At 44.9% G+C, this 20,909-nt stretch overlaps 1 protein-coding gene across 3 annotated transcripts in view; it reads right to left on the bottom strand.

The window, feature by feature from the left end:
- Positions 1 to 4,184: 4,184 nt before the first annotated feature.
- The window catches only part of LOC102456414 (thyrotropin-releasing hormone receptor-like), a 34,042-nt gene continuing 17,317 nt past the window's right edge, over positions 4,185 to 20,909 (bottom strand). For all 3 annotated transcript variants that reach the window (XM_075901247.1, XM_075901248.1, XM_075901249.1), the window contains exon 3: positions 4,185 to 6,131. In XM_075901247.1, the coding sequence (XP_075757362.1) occupies positions 5,751 to 6,131 (381 nt within the window). In that variant the 3' untranslated portion in view covers positions 4,185 to 5,750. The remainder of the gene's footprint in view (positions 6,132 to 20,909) is intronic.

Genomic DNA, 20,909 nt, shown 5'->3' with positions numbered 1-20,909 from the left:
AGAGGAGATTTGGTAGGTTACAGCTCTTTAGTAACTGTGATTATTTGGGGTCAGGGTAAGTGCAGAGGGCAGTTTCACCCGACAATGTCTCCTGTGCCCAAGACACTGTAATAAATACAAAGGGGTTATAGTAGTACTAAATTTAAACGGCTCTTCACTGAGGCTGTTAGGCTTGGACTGTGTGCTCCCTACCACACCACCAGGTCTGTGAGCTGCCTTGGACCAAGCAGCCATGAAAGGAACTGTTGGCCTCAGTCTTCTTCTCTGCAGTGATTCCTCATTAGGTTTGCAGTGCTGGGGATGAATATGACCAGAATTCAAGGGGTGGCAGGAACAATTCAGAACAGGCAGAGCCACCACCAAAAATAAGGGACAAGCTGCAGGAGATTGGGAAGAAGCAAGTCTGACTGTGGGCTATAGGTTAGCTGGGTGACCAATGAGAGCTCTTGAACATCCATCTTTGAGGGATGTCTGACTACAGCAATATACCTCAGACTGAGAATTGAACTACAAAAGGATGGTGAATCGTTTACTCTAGCAAAAGCTGGATCCTTGACTCACTGAAACATCTAAGAAGACAGTGCTCCTAGCTCTCCTTCTTTCAGAGATGAGACAATGGTATTTTAATAAATCTTGGCAGAAACTCTGTTCTCTATTCTTCATACTCCTTTACATGATGCACTATGCTACTCCCAAAATAGTGTCCCAGTCCCTTGAAGTAGTACACTCAGTATTGTCAGGTGGAGTGGATATTTGTAAAAGGTCCTAAGAGAACTAGCTAAACCAGTAACACAAAAGAAGTCTGTGCTTCTGAACCAGCAACAATTTCTCCTAAGCAATTCGGAATATGGAAGTAAAACAAACTGAGCAGTCATTGAAATTCCTGGATGAAATGAGATTGACTAGAAACAGGGTTTAATAGACTTGGGATATTGATAGTTGCTGGCAATTAAGAATTTGTATGAACCCCACAGTTTCAGGGTCAAGGTAGCCCCTAGGCTTGGGCAAGCTAAATATTTACGCCTAGGGTATTATAACTTTAAATGGTTCAAAGAAGGAGCAAAATTCTTTGGCTAGAGTTCTAATGCTGTGCCTCAGTCCTGTCCTGGGAACTGTGATTCCTGTGCAACACCTGCCCTGATTAAGATAGTGTGTATGAGAACCTCATCACTGTTCTCTGCTAATTATTAAGGTAAATGATTCAATGTAAGGCCAGATCTTTACGTAGCATAACTCAGTCTCAATCTCATTTGGAGCTAGACTGAATTATATAAACTGGCCCACCGAGTCTCAATTCCCTCATTTGATGATTGTCACAAGAAAATGGTAAATAAATAAAACCTTAAATAAAATTGTTATGTTCACAGAAACTTGTTGGAAGTTACCATTATTTATTCATACAGAACTAGAAGGCTTAGAATCCAAGCTCAAAAGACTAATGGGTTTTTTAAAGGCTGGCTGAATACCTGCATTTTCAGGCTCATTTTTTGGCATGCATCAGTCATTTCAGTTTGAGTCAAGTTTAACCTACAGTCTATGCCCACTGCACATTAGTAGGTTCAAGCACTTTTCTGAGGTCTTGAAACAGGAAGCAGAGGGACTTGCTGGTAATTCTGCTTTATTATTGAAATTGGCAGAGCGGATCCAGTTTGGAGGATAAAATCCCTTTGAAAACTTTAATACCTTAAGCCTTCCCTCTGGGATGCCATTGGGATTTGTTTATCAGGGACACATTGATCTTGATTTCACTCAGCAGACCCACCAATGTCAGGTGAAATGCTTAGCTACAGCCCATCAACAATCCCACACTTAATCTAACAATGTGTGTAGTGCTTTGTGTGCATTCAACTCCAGATAACTCTTTGCTGGCAAAAAGCAATTTCTTATGAGGGTATTTCTGTGGGTATGATACCTCATTCCGGGGGGAACAATATCACAGCCCCGTGGACCACTAGATACTGATGGTTTTAAGGTCAATGGGGTTATTGTTCTTTCTACAGCCAGTTTTTCTAGAACATAGGTGCAGTGGCTATCATTATGCTGCTGAATGTGGCCATAGGGCCCTAGTGGCCCATTAAGACTGGATGCCTAATAATATTTGGGTTTACTGCTCTCACAAATTGAAAGGACTGTATAAAGCTACGCCTACCCCGCTAAATCGGAATTGTTTTCTAGGCCCATTCTGCCAGCTTAGAATCATTCTAATTTGTGAATCAGCTCCAAATGGAGGAATAATGCTTGAGGTTACACAGAATTGCAAAATTCAGTAGCAGGCTCTGAATCTCAGGAGGTGTGCATCTGCTGTCTTGGTTTGACTTGTTATAGATATAGGGCCAAGCTGGGGTGCAGAGTTGGGGGTGGGCAGACGTGAGTAAGGTCGGGAGTGGCTCCGAGCTCCTGGAAGGGGCAGGGCTTGGCAGGAAGCCCTGAGCACCCCCAGAGTGTGCCAGGTCCCCCAACTCCAGCCATCCCTGAGCATCACCTGGAGCATAACTCCTGAGACTCTGGCGGCGATTTCAAGAGGTTAGGCCTCTGGCTGCCGCTGCTGCTGCTGCTGCTGCTGCTGCAATAGTAGTGGTGGCAGCTAGGAGCCCCGGGCCCTTTTGACTTGCAGAGCCTCGGGGCAGTTGTCCCCTTGCCCCTGCCTGCTGGCAGTCATGGGCCCAGCCATAAAATTACAGTACAGATCAGGATTAATATTGTGAGAATGTTTGGATTCGGGGATTTGGTTTGAACTCATCTCTAAATTATATCTGTTTTTATGGATTAACCAAGAGGTGACGTGGGATAGGGGAAAGGGTGAAAAGTCCCATTCAGGCCATTAGTGCTCTTTTGTTGTATAGAAATACAAGATTTAACATTGTGAAACTTCCAAACAAATTTACAGCCAATTCCCATCTCAGCCAATGAAGGCTTGTGTTGGTCTTTCATTATGCCCAGTTTTTCAGTGTATTTATTAATGTCTAAGGCATCCCTCCTCTGAGTACCTAGAGACCCCCTCTTATCGCCCCTTATGCACACTTTAGTATATTCTATATTACATAACTAGGTGCTGTAAACTCTTTTGAACAGTAAGTGTCTGTTCTTTACATGTATGGACAGCTTAGAATGTAGAGGGATCTGATCTGTATTAGTGGCTTCTAGAGATGCTATTGTAATACAAATAAATAGCTGTAATCATTATATTTCCCTATTTACCATCATCACATATACAAATGGAACTTGTTTACGTGCAGAACTGTATGACAGATTGTCTCATTATAGAATAGGAAAACAATTGTCATTGTTGTGTAATGAATTTCTGGAGGGGCACTTGGGCTACTTTTAATGTGATGTCATTAATCATTGCATATTTTGAAGCAGAAAGCAGCTTTCCAAGTTTCTGATATACCAGGGCTACTCAACTTTGGAAGCTCTGGGGGCCACAATGATACTCACAACACATGCCGAGGGCCGCAACTTAAGTGTGGTTGCATATACATGCAAATATACATGCACATAGCTTCTTTCACACTGACGGGCATGAATACAAAGATTAAGGCAAGACGACACAACACACAGGCCCCTTTTAAATCAGTTCTGCTGATGTTAATAAAATGCAATATTTACCCGATTTCCAGCCATATAACAGCACTTTTAATGAGCAATGACAGTCCAGGAATTTAACTACTAAAATGCATATCAACAGAAGACCATGATATTGACTACTTTTTTATTTTGGGTCCCACCCAGGGGCCATGTGTTGAGCCCCGCATAAATCCAAACTGCACCACAGGCCGCAAATAAATGGGGTGTGGGCTGTATGTGGCCCATGGGCCACGTGTTGAGTTGCCCTGTTATATACCTTTCTTGTGCCTACCACCGCTTTTGAGAGCTTTAGGTGTGATGATTTGGTATGGTGACAGCTGTTTTGCTCTGAGCTACATACAAATCTTATTATTAACCTCTACATATCCTGCACTTCATTAGCATAAACATGGCCACCGCTTTTTTTCAAAACAGAGCTTTTTTGAAAAAAAAAAAACGGCAGTGTAGACGCAGATCTTTTGAAAATAAACCCTTTTCAAAAGATCCCTTATCCCTCCTAAAATGAGGTTTACAGGATCTTTCAAAAAAGGGTTGTATTTTCAAAAGATCTGCATCTAGACTGCCGTTTTTTTTCCGAAAAAGCTCCATTTATGTTTATGCTAATAAAGCACAGGATATTTAAATTCCTGCTTCATTAGCAATTTCAACGTGCCTAATCTACATCTCTCTCTCGACAGAGAGGTGTAGTCTATATGTAGCCCTAGTGATAATAACAGTAATGAGAAAGGTGGTTCCTAACAACTCGTACACATTAATGACAGTCCAGCTGTTAGCTCATGACAGGCATTTGTCCATAAATTCCCAAACATTCCCATAATTATGCATCTGAAACAACAATTTGCCATTTTTAAACATTTTCCTTGTCCGATAATTATTTTTGGACCAATCAATTAAATAAAAGGCAGTATAATAATATACACACAGCCATATACCATACCAAAAACAAATATATGCTGTACAGTCCTCAGATAGGTTAGAATGAAGTGCAGATTTGGTTCTCAAGAGTTCTCTTCTGTAGGTGTACAGCTGGATTAGTGCCCTAGAAGTACTGTTCAGTCCCTTTTTAATTCCAGGGCATAGAGCTATAAGATGCCACATCGTGACAAAACAATCTCTAATGTATGGTGCACATCTGACAGAAAGTGTCTATCACTCACCAGGATTACCAATGCCTGCCATTTATTTTATGTTGCAAAATGTTTCCTTGGAATTCCCAGGATTCAGAATATTCCTTCTAATTTTGTGCAATCTTCTTTGTTTTTGGTCTAGTCCAAACAGTATCTTGCAAATATGGAACATGCTCCACTGGATGGTTTCATTGACCTGTACAATTCTGAATATCCATTTCTCATCTTAGATGGTAACAACAATTAGAAATGAAGATATTATACATTTACATAGTACCATTCATCACAAAGGTTCCCATGCCACTTTAAACATTTACGAATTATCTATGGTATCTAACACTATCATTTTGCTTGACACTGAGATGCAGCCATCTCTGGGAGAGAGTGTGGCAGCTGTTCGACAGTACATAGCAACACCACACCATAGGTTACAACAGAATAGAAAAGGAAGAGTATTGTAATTGATGCTGGAGAGACTTTAAGTAGGAAGAATACAATTCTCCATTTCTCTCCTACTACCGAAAGCATTATGGGATTTTCACTTAATGACTTCAAGTGGCCTGAGTCTTGGTTCTATGTCGTGCAAAAAAATGACACTTCAGTAACACAGTTCCCCTTACTACTACTTGGGAGGCATTAGGTCAGAGAAAAGATATCTTACTGAAGACCCTTAACCACTCCAGCAGTGTGTAGATTTTTTTAAGGTGTCCAATGCAAGCCCTAACTAGGCTCAATAGATACAAATATTTGTGCATAACAGGAAATATAATTGCACCACCACATTAACTACAGACCATGCAAAATTCTGGCAAAAGTCTAATACATCACACTAACTGTAAATAAATTAGCACTCAGCAAAAGCAAATTAATGTGCCCGCTGCAAATCTATTTTGTTAAGTGTCCTCAAGAGCTGTTTAATTAATCTTGCTGTGTGCTCCCCACATATGCCAGAAACAATTTCCAATACGAGGTTCCAGACAGTGTAAAACCCAACCACATATTTCCCAAAGACTGTGTTATATCATGGTCAACACATTATCTGCAAAGTTTACTTTTCTTTTCTATTGCAGGGAAACCATTTAAATCTTCCTGTTCTGTGATATCACGATCGGAGCTGTCATGGGAATAGTCCTTCATGACGCTATAGTACATTGGTACATGGTACTGGGTGGGGTTTTCAGTCCTTTTCTGTTCACATTTCCATAACTTTCTGAAGGCTGCTCTAAACTTCTGAGACATCAGGTTGTAAATGATGGGGTTGATGGCACTATTCAGGTAGATGCACATCCTGCAGAAGAGGAGGAACCAGATGTTGAGGTAAGGAGGGTCCAGGAAGGAGTTCACCACTACCAAGGTGCGATATGGCATCCATAGTAGGGCAAAGAGAATCACCACTACAGCCAACATCTTGGTCACCTGTTGGATTGGGAGAGACAAAAAATAAAAAGCTGATGCTACACCTCTTCCAACAGGACCTTCCCACTTTTGAAACAGCAGAAGGTCAGCTCAGAGTCTGTGAATCACTTATTTGCCATTTAAGGTATCAAAATAAGGCTAAGTGGGACACAGATCTTGGACTATCTCGACGGAGGGTGTCAATTTCACTTCTGTGAGCACATTTGATATAAATAACACACATAATAGGTCTCCCACCATCTTTCAAGACACTTAAAACCCCACTGGGAATAATTATTAATTGGCAAGATCATAATCATTCATTGGGAGATGAGCTGATAGAAAGGGATGGATCGAATTTCTAATTGTGTGCAATTTTGAAACTTGCTTGTGACAACAAACAAAACAAAACAATGAGGGGAAAACTCTCCTGTCTGCTACGGCAGAAGGCCAAGCAGCACTTGAGGCAGAAAGCATTCAAATGATTTCTCAATATTTAAATGATTCTTTTGGATCCTGTTGACTTTCCATTCAACTGAAATATTTCAGATGCAAGTAACTGGTAGTAGAGCAGCCAGACTCCAGCATGAACTCCAGATCTGTTCCAAGAGCAGTTTTTTTTGCAGAGTAGCAAGTGAATATCTTTAAAATCTAAAGCATCTGCACAGTTGCCACATTAGGAACAAGGTGTGACGTAGTGGGGGTACCTTGCTGGTTGCTATGCTGGGCAGTAGGCTGTGGGGGACCTCTGCTGGTGGCAGCACGGCCCACCAGGGCAGGGGGTGAGTCATTATGCAAAGAAGGTCTCTCAACCTGTCTGACCAGCTACCCCCCAGGGGGTATGTCTACACTACCCCGCTAGTTCGAACTAGCGGGGTAATGTATGCATACCGCACTTGCTAATGAAGCCCGGGATTTGAATTTCCCGGGCTTCATTAGCATAAGCGGGGAGCCGCCATTTTTAAATCCCCGCTGCTTCGAACCCCATGCAGCGCGGCTACACGGGGCTCGAACTAGGTAGTTCGGACTAGGGTGCCTATTCCGAACTACCGGTACACCTCGTTTCATAGGCACCCAAGTCCGAACTACCTAGTTCGAGCCCCATGTAGCCGCGCTGCACGGGGTTCGAAGCAGCGGGGATTTAAAAATGGCGGCTCCCCGCTTATGCAAATGAAGCCCGGGAAATTCAAATCCCGGGCTTCATTAGCAAGTGCGGTATGCATACATTACCCTCCTAGTTCGAACTAGGAGGGTAGTGTAGACATACCCAGGGAGAGAAACAAAGGAAGGGGGAATGCTGCCCCTGGCTAGGGGGCAGGGCTGGAAGAGAGGGAGTTAGTCTGTCTGGTATCATGGAGGAAGCAGCCTAGGCAACAGGCTGGGCTTTAGGAGCCCAGACTCCCGCATATCAAGGGGGGCTGAGGCATCCTAGGCCTGCCCTGGAACAAGATTATATCTGTGCTGTGCTGTATCCTGGAGAGGCAATAAACTCCCTCTCTTCTACTGGCTGGTGGAGTCTGCTCGTGCCATTTCGGGGGTGTAGGAGACAGGAAAACCCCAACGCGCCGTCACACAAGGATGTATGGTGAATTCAGAAATGAACTACAGTTCCTCTCTGCTGTACTCCATAATATTTTTAATTCATTTCTCTTGTATTAATTTTCCACAATAATCCTTATCAGACAGCTGCAAACAGCCTTTTAGATGAGTGATTATCTCCCCAACAGCACATATTTATTGAAGACACATGCTCTTCAGGATGCCCTACATACAGTAATGAGAGTATGACATACATAGTAAGGGGATAGGCGTCTCTAAATGCTCAAAAGGAGATAGCTCAGAGGCTACGGCTACACTGCCGTTTTTTTCCGGAAGAAGATATGCAAATTGCGCTCGCATTTGCATATCTTCTTCTGTTTCTTTTTGCGGAGGAGGTTTTGCCACTATTTGGCCTCATGTAGACGGGGCCAAATGTCAGAAAAAAATCCTTTTGCAAGACCCTGTAAACCACGATTTACAAGGAATAAGGGATCTTGCAAAAAAGGTTTTTTTTTCCCCCAACTTTTGGCACCGTCTACATGGGGCCAAAGAGTGGCAAAACCTCTTCTGCAAAAAGAGTGGAATTTGCATATCTTCTTCTGCAAAAAAAACCAGAAGTGTAGCTGTAACCTCATCAGTGACTATGCTTTCCTCCAGGAAGATAGATATTTTGTCAAAAGTCTGATCCCCTGGTTCTCTTGAAGGCTGGTTTTCAATTGGTTACAAGTACTGCACCCTCAAGAACACTCTCTGCGGGAGCAGAGAATAGTGAAATAGAACAATAAATGGATTATTAACAGGCCTGGAAGTCAGAGTGTAGTACAGTGGTGACACAAGGATACTTCCCAGCATAAGATCATGTGATGATGCTGTGAGTTACTGTACCCCAGCTATCAACCAATGGACCAGTTATTATGTCTCACTACTTCTGGGAAATGCAGATTAAGGATTGTAGGAAGTGTGAAGTGAACCATATATGACACAATTCTACCACGGAAACCTTTACCCACAAGGAACAGGATGGTTCAAAGGCTATTAGAGCCATCATGATTTCTGATTCCAATCTGTCCCATCTAGCATCAAATGCCAGGCTGATGGACACTTTTTAGAGATACTCAGAAATAGGTTGGCAGTGATCAGCAGTCTTCATAGTCTGGTGGTTTGCTTGGTGCCCCACATGAAATCCATTGGGGTCCATCCAGTTCTAGTTATAACTAACTTCTCTCCGGTAAAAGGATTAAGAGTGATTGGGTCATGGAGACTGAACTATCTTCTGGTCAATAAAGGGTGCATATTCATGTCACCCATCATGTGCTGAGGCACATTCACAGGGCAGTATGATGGAAGCAGCTGCAATCTGCACTGACAGTGACTTAGGTTGGGAGAATTTTAGTCCCTGGAGCTGTCAAACCAGCATAGTAAAGGACAGATTTCCTTAATAACCCTTTACATGAGGTACTTACAATGCAGTACATCAATGTGACTATATACAAGCGTTAAATGTTAGTAATACAACATTCAACATATCTACTAAGGTCAATATAGTTGAAAAACAGTTTTCCAAAACAGTCTTTATTTACCACAGCTGGAGATAGAGGATGTATGATGTCCTGAAGATGAGGATGGGGTTTACATTATTCCAAAGCATGAAGATAGTAACCTTGATAGTTAATCTTTGCAGGTGCCAACTGGGATGTTGCTATTGATAATGATTATGAAGGCGATGAACCTGATGCTAAACATTTTTAATGGATACAAAAAATAATATGTGAACATAAGAAATATTGTTATTGCAATTAACTGCGAGAAATAGCTCAACATGATGGAGGGTAAAACACTACCAGGGAAGTAGTGGTCAGCATAGATCGGTGTTTCCCAATTTTTTTTGACCACGGAACCCTTTCAAACTCAGAAAAATTTCAAGGAACCCCCAGCCGGTGGTAAAAGCAGAGCGGCAGCGGGGGACGCGGGAGAGGGATCTTGGGTTGATCGGGCAGAAGCGGGACAAGCAGCTGTTGCTGCTGCTAGGTCCGGTGATAAAAGCAGAGCGGCAGCGGGGGACGCGGGAGATGTCTGAAAGGGGAGCGGGGAAGGAGCCAGCGTCTTTGCGCGCCGGGTTCCTCTGTCTCTTTATGGGCGGGGGGAGGGGAGTGTTCGGGTTCTCGCGGAACCCTTACGTTCGCTTCACGGAATCCCAGGGTTCCGTGGAGCACCATTTGGGAAACACTGGCATAGATAATCAACCAGTTTTGTGCACAGAACAAAGTCATTAGGGAGACACGGCCTAGAGGAAGAGCTCACAAGAAAACATTTGTATCTTTTTAGGAAGCAAGAGGGCCATCAGATGGTGTAAATGGAGCTATGCCAAGGATCTGACCCAGAATGTTTAGCAGTCGTCTCGCTATACATCTGTAAGGTCTGATCACTTTCCACCAAGTCACTACACTTCTCAAGCTTGCAAAGAGGATTACTTTTTGTTAGGTGTATTGGTACTGCTGAAGTTTGATTTTGTAAGACAACCTGAACATGTTCACCTTCTACAAAGCTGTAACAATCAATTTAAGCCTACAGTAAGAGAGAACCCAGTGCCTGTCTTATGTGACCCTGAGTGCAATTCAACCTTTAGATCACCTCTACTAAACAATTTGTTTAGCTTGATCTCCTGGTTGGTTAGGCAGTGTTGGTTGTTTATTCTTTTGATTTATGCAGTCAGTAAGCATCCTTGTCCTGTCTGAACAAGAAATCCATTCAGGGACAGGGATCAGCAAACAATTTAGTATTAGAGATTTGGGTCTTAGATAAAAGCCAGCTGATATTAATGAGACATTACTACGTCTACATAGCAGCGCTATCCGAAAATAGCTATTCCACATCTTTTGCGCGCACCCATTATTTCAAAATATAATGGGTTCACTATTTCAATGTCCCTCAAAACCTCATTCAACAATGATTAAGGGACATTTCGGAATAGCAACTTATTTCAAAATAAGTGCTGTGTAGACAGCGTCAAATTTCAAAATAAGCTATTTCAAAATAACATCAAAATAAGATACACAATTTGCATATCGTCAGATTGCGTATCTTCTTTTGACCTACGGTGCAATGTAGATGCACCCTCAGTGGACTTTGGATTGCACCTACGCAAGACAGGTGCCTGAAAGTGTGACCCAGAAACCTTTGGTAGCCAGCCTAGGCAGACTGTGCACTGACATTCCTTACTAAGGTGATGAGTTATCGGATTCTGACTGGCATAGAATAATCCCTTTTGTTTGTATACCCTGAATACAAACTGTGGCAAGTTTAACTGTGCACCCTAGTGGACTTCACTTCCATCTGAGAGACTGGAGCTTCATTTAAACATCTCAGGTGACTTTTTTCTTCAATTATTTGCAGTTATCTGTCTTGTTTGATTTGACTGTTTGAAGCACCATCATGTTTGTCAAGGGTGACCTATTCATTCACTAGTAACAGGATCAGTCATTAATAAATAGGGAATATTCCCACTGTGATGGAAATTAACATCGGATTTCTAATGATTTCTCAACCTGTGGGAAATTAGGATGGAAGGAACCATTGGTCCAGCTGTCTTTGAACCTCCCCACCACACTTTTCAACAAGTGCTATAGAAATGGCAGCAGTCCCCAGTACATATTCACTCTGGCTGTGTCTACACTGCACCCCTTTTCCAGAAAAGGGATGCAGATGAGACAAGTCGGAATTGCAAATGAAGCGGGGATTTACATCTCCCCCGCTCCATTTGCATGAACATGGCTGCCGCTTTTTTCCAGCTCGGGGCTTTGCCGGAAAAAAGAGCCAGTCTAGACGGGGATCTTTCGGAAAATAAAGCCTTTTCTGAAAGGTCCCTTATTCCTCTTAAAATCAGCAAATCAGCAAAGCCCCGAGCCGGAAAAAAGTGGCAGCCATGTTCATGCAAATGGAGCGGGGGAGATGTAAATCCCCACTTCATTTGCAATTCCGACTTGTCTCATCTGCATCCCTTTTCCGGAAAAGGGGTGCAGTGTAGACACAGCCTCTAATTTTACTTGACTTAACATTCACAGATTCAGCTCCCACAGTACCTGATACCATGTCACAATAACTCTGTGATCAAGAAACCTCCTCCTGATTTCCAACCTGAATCTACCTTTCCTCCATTTTCAATCAAGACCTGTAATTTTACCTTTGTCCTATCACAAAAAGCCAGGGATGGTTTAACCTTGAGAAGAATGGTATTACCCTTATTAAATCACCTCCTGTGTGATTTTTCTCACACTCTGCACAAACTAATTTCTGTCTTTTATCATAGGACACTGTGTCCAGATCTCCAAATAAGTCTGGTGGCAGTTCTGAAAAACTTTCTGTAAGACGTAAATGTCCTTTTTGAAAGATAGTCAATCTGTACTAATGATGAGCTTACAGATGAGATCTAAGCAAAGCTTCAGCTAATAGAATAAATATCTCCTTTGACAGAAATATCATTTCCTTTAGCTCTCTGACAAGCCCACTTCCATTCCAGCATCAGTGAAAAGATCCTACATCATGTCAGTCAGTTACTGACAGGAATCTTTTACTGTCATCTTCTGTTGGGGTACGTCTACACTACAGCGCTAGTTCGAACTAACTTAGTTCGAATTAGTTAATTCGAACTAAGCTAGTTCGAACTAACGTGTCTAGAACTAAAAACTAGTTCGAACTAGCGTTTTGCTAGTTCGAACTAGCAAGTCCACATTGAGTGGACTCTGAACAGGGCTTAAGGATGGCCGGAAGCAGTGCCGGCAGGGCATAAAAGGAGGACTTAGAGCATGGAGATGCTGTCTCAGGCTAGCCGAGGGCTGCGCTTAAAGGGTCCCGACCCCCACCCCGGACACACAGTTCTAAGGGGTGCCCCGCTTGCAAAGAAGTTCTGGCTTGGAGTGCCCTGAGTGCCCACACTGGGCACATCACACCACTCGGCCATCAGCCCAGCTGCACTTGCCGCAGGCTGCCATCTCGGGAGAGGGAGTAATTGGGGGGCTGCAGGAGAACTTCCACCCCCAGAAGCCCGCAGAGCCAGCCCAGTCCTCCCCATCGGGGGCTCATACCCCATTCCTCCCTCACCTCCTTCCACTTACCCTTCCTTAGCCCCCCTTCTTATTGATGTACAAAATAAAGATAACGTTTCTTCCAACATTGACTCTGTCTTTATTGAAAAAAAACTGGGGGAGACTGGGAAAAGGAGGTGGGAGAGGGGAAGAGAAAGGCTGGGAGAGGGGAGGGCAACTAACATGATCAGGGGTTGGGAACAGGTCCCAGATGAAGAGAGGCTACAGAGACTGGGACTGTTCAGCTTAGAAAAGAGGAGACGGAGGGGGGACAGGATAGAGGTCTCTAAAAGCAGGGGTTGGGTGGAGAGGGTGCATTCAGAAAAGTTCTTCCTGAGTTCCCATAAAGAAGGACTAGAGGACACCAAAGGAAAGGAATGGGTAGCAGGCTTGAAACTAGTAAGAGAAAGTTGTTGTTCTTGACAAAGCAAATAGTTAACCTGTGGAACTCCTTGCTGCAGGAGGCTGTGAAGGCTACAACTAGAACAGAGTTTAAAGGGAAGTGAGATAAAGTGATGGAGGTTGGGTCCATGGAGTCCTATTAGCCAGAGGGTAGGAGTGGTGTCCCTGCCCAAAGTTTGTGGAAGGCTGGAGAGGGATGGCACGAGACAAATGGCTTGGTCATTGTCTTCGGTCCATCCCCTCCAGGGTCCCTAGGGTTGGCCTCTGTCGGCAGACAGGCTACTGGGCTAGATGGACCTTTGGTCTGACCCAGTACGGCCATTGTAAGCTCAGGGCTCAGTGTCGGGGGTCTCAGTGGACCCCCTTGATTTTCATGCACACCTGCTCCTGGGTGGCCAGGCTGGCAGCTCTCCTGCCCTAGACGGCCACTTTCCTGTGCCTAGTGCGGAGATCGTGGACGAGGTCCACGATGTCCGCACTAGCCCAGGAAGGTGCCCGCCTCTTGCGGTCCAGGGCAAGCTCCCGGGAGCCGCCAGCCTGGTCCCGGCAAGAGGGGGTGGGCTGGGGGGCATCGGGTGGGTGGCTCTGTGCCGTGCCAGGTGCAGGGTCTGCTAGCTGGGTGCTGGCAGGCTTGCACCTGGCACGGGCACCGTAGCCAGCCCGTGCCCCTTTAAGGGGTCCGGGGCCGGGAGGGGGGCATAGAGTTTCCCTGGTGTTGGCCAGAGTGGCCACCAGGGAAACCTGGGGAGGGCTAGCCTCCCACTAGTTCGAACTAAAGGGCTACACAGCCCTTAGTTCGAACTAGCTAGTTCGAACTAGGCGTTAGTCCTCGTAAAATGAGGTTTACCTAGTTCGAACTAAGTGCTCCGCTAGTTCGATTCAAATTCGAACTAGCGGAGCGCTAGTGTAGCACCTATTAAAGTTAGTTCGAACTAACGTCCGTTAGTTCGAACTAACTTTGTAGTGTAGACATACCCTTGGATACTCCACATCTCCTGAGGCAATGACTTACTACATGGTGTCCTGGTGAAGAGTGATGATAGAACACAATTAGTGATCATCCTTTCTTTGTTACTGTAATTAAATAATTGATGTACAATAGGCACTGCATTTTGGATCAGGTGATTTCATGGGGCATCTATGTAGAAATGTTAAGCAAGAGAGAATTTAGGAAGATTAGGCAGCCAATTAATGCCATGACAAGCAAGGGTTATCTGAGATGATTTAGTGACAAATGTCCCCAGTGCCTTTGAGAATGTTTCATCCCAGATAGAACCATCTCTAGTAGCTAAAAATAATTGTATTCCATTGTGGACTAGACATTTGCTGTTGGAGATTCCAATTACAACACCTGTCTGTTTTGGTGGCTGTGAAGCTCTGCCTGGTACAGTAGATCTGATTCCTCACTTCATTGAAAGTCTGTATCATTTGTACGTGTGCAAAGCAGATGTCAGATGCCATCCTTGTGATCTGGCCACATTTTGCAATGGCTTTGCACTGCCATTAAGTGACTACCAGGTGCAGGGTAACAGAGAACTAGCTTCAGTATTTATCTGCTAAAGAGCACCTGCTTCAAGTAGCCATGTTGATCTTCTTCCTATCTGCATAGAAGCAAAGCAGTTACTTAGGCTGCTCTTTTATCTGTCCTCCTGAACTAAAACCAGACTGCAAAGAATCACTAGTTTACTGCTTAAAGGGCTGGGATGATACCAGTGGAATCATCAGAGAGAGGACATCAAAGTTACCTGCTTTCCTAGCCTGATGGGGGAAGAAAGAATCTGTTCCTAAAGTGAATATAAAGTATAAGGTTGTAGTAAATGGAACTACCTTACTGAGTACAAGAAGATGTACAAAATGAGTAAGGGCATCATCACCCTTGAAGGCTTTCTGGCCTTTTAAGGTCTCCTTGCTGTATTTAACTGAAAAATGAGCCCAAGCAGCCTCAGAGGGTGGATGTATTATATGTGGTGCCAGGAACATGTTTGTAAAAATTCATCCCCACTTGATGCCCTAAGTGATATTTAAAGCCCAGCTTAAAAGTGGGAAACTAAAGCATAAGCTGGGACATTATTCCCCTGGGGAGACAGCTGCTGGCATCCACTAAAGAGAGAGCATGTTGAAAGATGCTGAGGAATCTTGGTATAAAAGCTGTTCCTTGTTATAACCTCACCCCCAGCAGAGGTGTTTGATCCTTGCCCTGGAATGAGAAGGCTGGAGAACCAGGGCAGTGCAGGCAGCTCAATCAGCAGGGATCTCAACGGAGATGGACTAGCAAGAGCTTCAAAAGTCTTCAAATGATCACAGATCACAGATGAAGTGGGAAGAATGAGTCAGGGCCAATAGGGAGGGAGAGATCAAATGAAACATCTGATGAATTAGGGCCTTTTCATTCAACCGACTCGGCTGAAATAATCCTTGGCTTCCAGTCACTCCACTGGCCATGTATCTTAAGCCACAGGCACTAAGGCTCATGGATTAAGACTTCAGCCCAAGAGCCTTTCCCTCACAGAACTTAGGCACTCTGTGGAATCTTGGGGTTTTGTTTTATTATTTCAAGAATAAAAGACACTGGGTGATTAAAAGCTAGAGCTGAGAGAGAAAAAACAAACAAACAGTTCAGAGTTTGTTTTGCAAGTCACCCTTCTGACCCCACCTGCTCATTCTTAACAATAGCTAATAGTATGACTGATCAACAGAAGAAATTCAGACAAAAGTCAGTTGTTTTGTTTTTACTATGGTTTCCCTGTACTGCTTTCATCTGAGGACGGAATCTCAGATACAGAATGAGTCCCTTGTCCTGTTACATAACATAATGTAATGTAAAGTAACGGTCTTGGGCTCAAATTCCCAATGTATTTGTTTCTATTGATCACTTTTTAAAAATAAGCATAACTGGAAGTTATGCTTCTGATGCTCAGTCAGGCTGGGGAGGAAGGATAGTTTAATAGGCATAGAATGACTCCATAGACTCCACCAGTCATGGCAACAAACCTTAAACATAATAAAACAATGAGGGGTAAGTTCATTTCTGGCTCCCAGCTACCATGGTGCCCGAGTCTCACAGGTGTCTCATTGCATTGTAGAGACCTTCCTGACACACTCTGTGGTTTATCTGACAGTGGCTTAAAGGATTCATACACTCTGCACTAGCTAAATAACTGAGCACCAAAGCCATTTGAAAGTGTTGAAGGGAAATGTGAAGGGTTTCAGAAATGGGAACACATACTTATATCTGCCTCCAAAGGCTCAGCTTGCTGGGCCTGATCACAGAGCCATAGGGCTAATAAAGCCCACAAGTGTCATCCAGTCTAACTCCCACCAGATTGCAGGATTTGTGGAGCTTCTATAATTTCCCTAGGCAGCTGCTACTTTGCCCTACCATTCTGACAGTCAGAATTTTTTCCTGTGGTTTTATCTAAATCTGCTCTGCTGTAGTTTGAACCCAGGGCCTCTCTTGCGATCGGCACCCCCCGCCTGCATAACTGTCAATGGACTGACATCATTATCGGGCGCCCCGGGCACCCCATGATGTCATCATCGGGCACCCCAGGTGCCCCATTGAAGGCGGCGCCCTAGGCGACAGCCGCATCTGCCTCTAGTCACAGGCCGCCCCTGCTCAGAAGCAAACTAGGGAAACATGGTATAGATTTGTAAATGGTTCACACTCCTGTGAGTGTCCCTTTTTGGCAGAGGACATGTCTGCAATTTTTGGCCCAGCTATTCTCCAGGAGCAGAGATGTCCTCGAAGGGTGTCAGGTCCTTTGCCTGGGACCAGGCATCTTCTTATCCCCTTGCTGCAGCTGCTGGGAACTCAGGGGGACCCAGGCCTGCCCACTGGCCCAAGGACCCTGTAAGTAGCAGTGCCTGCTAAGTGCCTCTAGTGCATGTTGTTCCCTGGCAAGAGAGGGGCCTTTTCTCCATCTTTTATATGGTAGCCTTTCAAGTATTTGAAGACCACTATTGTGTCCCTCCTTACAGTGGTGCAGGAGCATTTTTAAAGTGGAGGTGCTGAGCCTCCTTACGCCTGTCTTCCTCTACCCCCAGCTGAGGCTAGGAGCAAAGCCCCAACATGTGGGGCTGGCAGAGCCCCAGGCACTAGGCTGTAGCACCCCCCCCCCCCCGCATCTCTAGTTCCCACACCTATGCCTCCTTAATCTCTTTTCCAAACTAAACGTTCCCAGCTACTTGAGCCTTTTGCTCATGTGACTGCATTCCATCCCTTTAACCACCTTTGTCACTTGCTTCTGGATCCTTTCCAGTTTTTCCACATCTTCTCTGTACACTGGTGACCAAAACTGGACACAGTGCTCTAGCTGAAGACTAACTAGTGCTGTGTGGATTGGTTCTATCATCGCCCGTGACTTGCATGCCATGCCTCTCCATACAACCTAAATCACATTTGGTTTTTTTGTTGTTGTTTTTTTGCCACAGCATTGCACTGCTGATTTATGTTGAGGTTGTGATCTACCAGAACTCCCAGATCCTTCTTAGTGGTGCTGCTGCCAAGTCAGTTATCCCCCATGCTGTATTTGTATGTTGGGTTTTATTTCTCTAAGTGTAGCACCTCACATTTATCTTTGTTGAATTTCATTTTGTTGTCTATAGCCCAGTTCTTTGATTTATCAAGATTCCTTTGAATGTTAGCACTATGCTCTACAGCAGGGGTGGAGAACCTAAGGCATCAGGGCCAGATGCGGCCCCTGGCTTGCCTGGATCTGGCCCCCGAGGCTCAAAGTTCCCCCTCCCACAGCACTGGGGAGTCCGCGCTGGCACGCCAGGCCCCCTGACGCCCCACCACGGAGCTGGAGCACACAAGCACTACTAGGTTGGGCTTCCCTACGCTCTGGTATGTGAAGGGAATGTGAGGAATGTCTTTCTCTTTCTCAGTCAAGGGCCATATCAGTGAAGGTTTTGTTTTGTTTTTTCTTCTCATTTTTGTGAGGCCCCCAACTGATTTTTCTGTGGGTCAGCAGCCCCCAACCCAAAGAAGGTTCCCCGCCCCTGCTCTACAGCGTTGGCAATGCCTGCTAGCTTCGCATCATTTTCAAATTTGATCAGTATGCTAACAGCCAGATTATTAATTAAAATGGTAACCAATGCCAGACTCAGATTGCCTTTGGAACCCCTCTTGAGAGCTTCCTCCAATCTAACATCATTCCACTTACCCTTCCCTAGCCCTAGGGCAGAGGGAGGAATAGCTCCGTGGTTTGAGCATTGACCTATTAAACCCAGAGCATTGGCCTATTAAACTTCAGGAGCCCATTTAGGGATTTGGGGCAAAAATCTGTCAGGGATGGTACTTGGTCCTGCTGTGAAGGCAGGAGACTGGACTTGATGACTTTCCAAGGTCCCTTCTGGTTCTAGGAGATAGGCAATCTCCATTCATAGTTATTCTGTGGGGCTGTGTCCAGACTCAGGGGTTTTTTCAAAAAAAGTAGCCTTTTTTCGAAAAAACTTCCCCTGCGTCCAGACTCAAGCCGCGTTCTTTCGAAATTAATTCGAAAGAACGCGGCTTTTCTTTCGATGGCGGTAAACCTCAATTTACAAGGAAGAACGCCTTCTTTCGAAAGTTCCTCTTTCGAAAGAAGGCGTTCTTCAATGTAAATAGGGCTTCTTCGAAAGAGAGCATCCAGACTCACTGGATGCTTTCTTTCGAAAAAGCAAGCCGCTTTTTCGAAATTTCTCCATGCAGTCTAGACGCTCTCTTTCGAAAGAGGCTTGCAGTCTAGACATAGCCTGGGTGTTTAACCAATTACGTATCTGCTTAATGGCATCTCTGGCAAGCCTACATTTCTCCAGCTTACTTATCAGAATGCCATGTGGGACTACGTCAGAGGCCTTGCTGAAATCCAGGTATATTATGTCTGCCCCTATCAACCAACCCAATTACCTGGTCAAAGAAGGAAAGCAAGCAAGATTCGCATGGTGTGTTTGCCTGGCTGCTGGTGATCACACAAGGGTGGGTGGCTGCATGCAAGTGGAAAGCAGCTTTTTTTTTTCTTAAAAATCTCTCCACAAATGCCTTCTGCATCTCTCTCTTCATCTCCCTTCCCTTAACAAGGTTCTTCCCAGTGTGACAGACTAGTTTCATTACATGCAGCACCACATGGGAAAGGTCACAAAACAGAACCAACCCACAAGTCTCTCCAGAAAACACAAACTCAAAGAGAAGCCTTTGAAAGCAGTTAAACAAGCCATAACTGCTAACTCTCGCTTCTTGCTGTAATGAGCACATCCATATCTTCAAGCACCTCTTTGAAAAATGTGCTGTAGGAAAGGGGTGGAATGAGCTACATTGAGAGGGAAGTTTTAATCCACAGAACATCACTCTAAAACAAGGCTCTCATGATGACAGTGGGAGCTTGTGTTGCAACACATCTTTGGGGGGCTCCCATCCTCAGTCCTTCACTGTGAATACATTTCCATTGTGCCTGAGTTCACAGCTCCCATCATACAGAGGTGACTGTGGTTACCGTCCTCCCAGCTGATTTTAATCATTTAGGAGATAGCAGCTGCTTTGCAATCCCACTCAATAACTCCATCCCTGCTTCTTACATCTAGCCTCAGCGAATTCTTTAGGCTGTATGCTTTCCATCACCACTTCCAGCTGCTACGATCTCATGTTAGGTGGCTGCTTCTGAGTCTCTATTGCTGCTCGCCAGTGTCCATACCCTCTCATTTCCTCTTAGACACCTCCTCCCCATTGGAGCCTTATTTTTATCCTGCCATCCCAATACACCTTCAGCCCCGCTTCACATGCTCCTCTCTCTAGTCCCGTAGCCTCCAACCTTTATAAGCATGAGATCACTTTTTGAATTTAAGTGCAATCCATGATCTATCTCAAACCCAAATACTCCTGCCCCGCGTCCTTCCCACCCCTTCTCCAAGGCCCCACCCCTGCTCACTCCATCTTCCCTCCTCCATCCTCACTCACTTTTATCAGGCTGGAGGCAGTGGTTTGGGGTGCAGGAGGGATTCAGGACGGGGGCCCAAGGTTTGGAATGCAGGCTCCAGCTGAGTATCATTTACCACAGGTGGCTTCTGGGTGGTGGTGCAGGGGGCTAAGGAAGGCTCACCCCTACCCTGGTCCTGCACCACTCCCAAAAGCAGCCAGCAAACTCCCTCTTTCCCTGCCCTCCTCTGCTCTGGGGTACAGGATGGAGGGAAGGGCACTCTGACATCAGTTCCCCCCCTTCCTCTTCTTCCCGTGCTCTCTACAGCGAGCAGGAGGCTCCAGGGAGAGACGGGCATCTCCAAGGTAGAGGGCAGAAGCAGCCCGGCAGTGCTGAGAGGGGCAGATGAAGTGCAGGCACTTGATAGCCTCCTGGTCAAACCTGTCAGGATCACCTGTCATAGGTTCCAAGATCTACCAGTAGATCCCGATCTACTGGCTGGTGACCACTGCTCTAGCCTCTTAGTCCTGGCCTCTGTGGTTTAAAGAAAACCTCTGCTGCCCACTAGTGGCTATTTATTATTAGACAACATAATTTTACATGTTAATTGATCGTGCAATTCTGCCTAAACACATTGTTTCCAATACGAAATAGTCTCCCTTATGAAGTCACACTAAACCGTGCTCTGTACCCGGGGATTTGACACAGATCATCTTAGGCAAATGTGCTTCTTCACACATTACATTTGGAAAACTAACTAGTTACAACACTGGAATCACTGGAATCACTCAGACATATGCAGCCTAAACTGCTACAACACATCCTCCCTTGCCCCTTTCCTCACAAGTTTCATACAGTCCTAGATTTTAAAACCAGAAGGGATC

Source organism: Pelodiscus sinensis, chromosome 18, assembly GCF_049634645.1.
Source record: "Pelodiscus sinensis isolate JC-2024 chromosome 18, ASM4963464v1, whole genome shotgun sequence".
In the NCBI taxonomy this organism is placed as follows: Eukaryota; Metazoa; Chordata; order Testudines; family Trionychidae; genus Pelodiscus; species Pelodiscus sinensis.
Note: the sequence above shows the minus strand (reverse complement) of the source record. Positions and strands in the feature narration are given on the sequence as shown.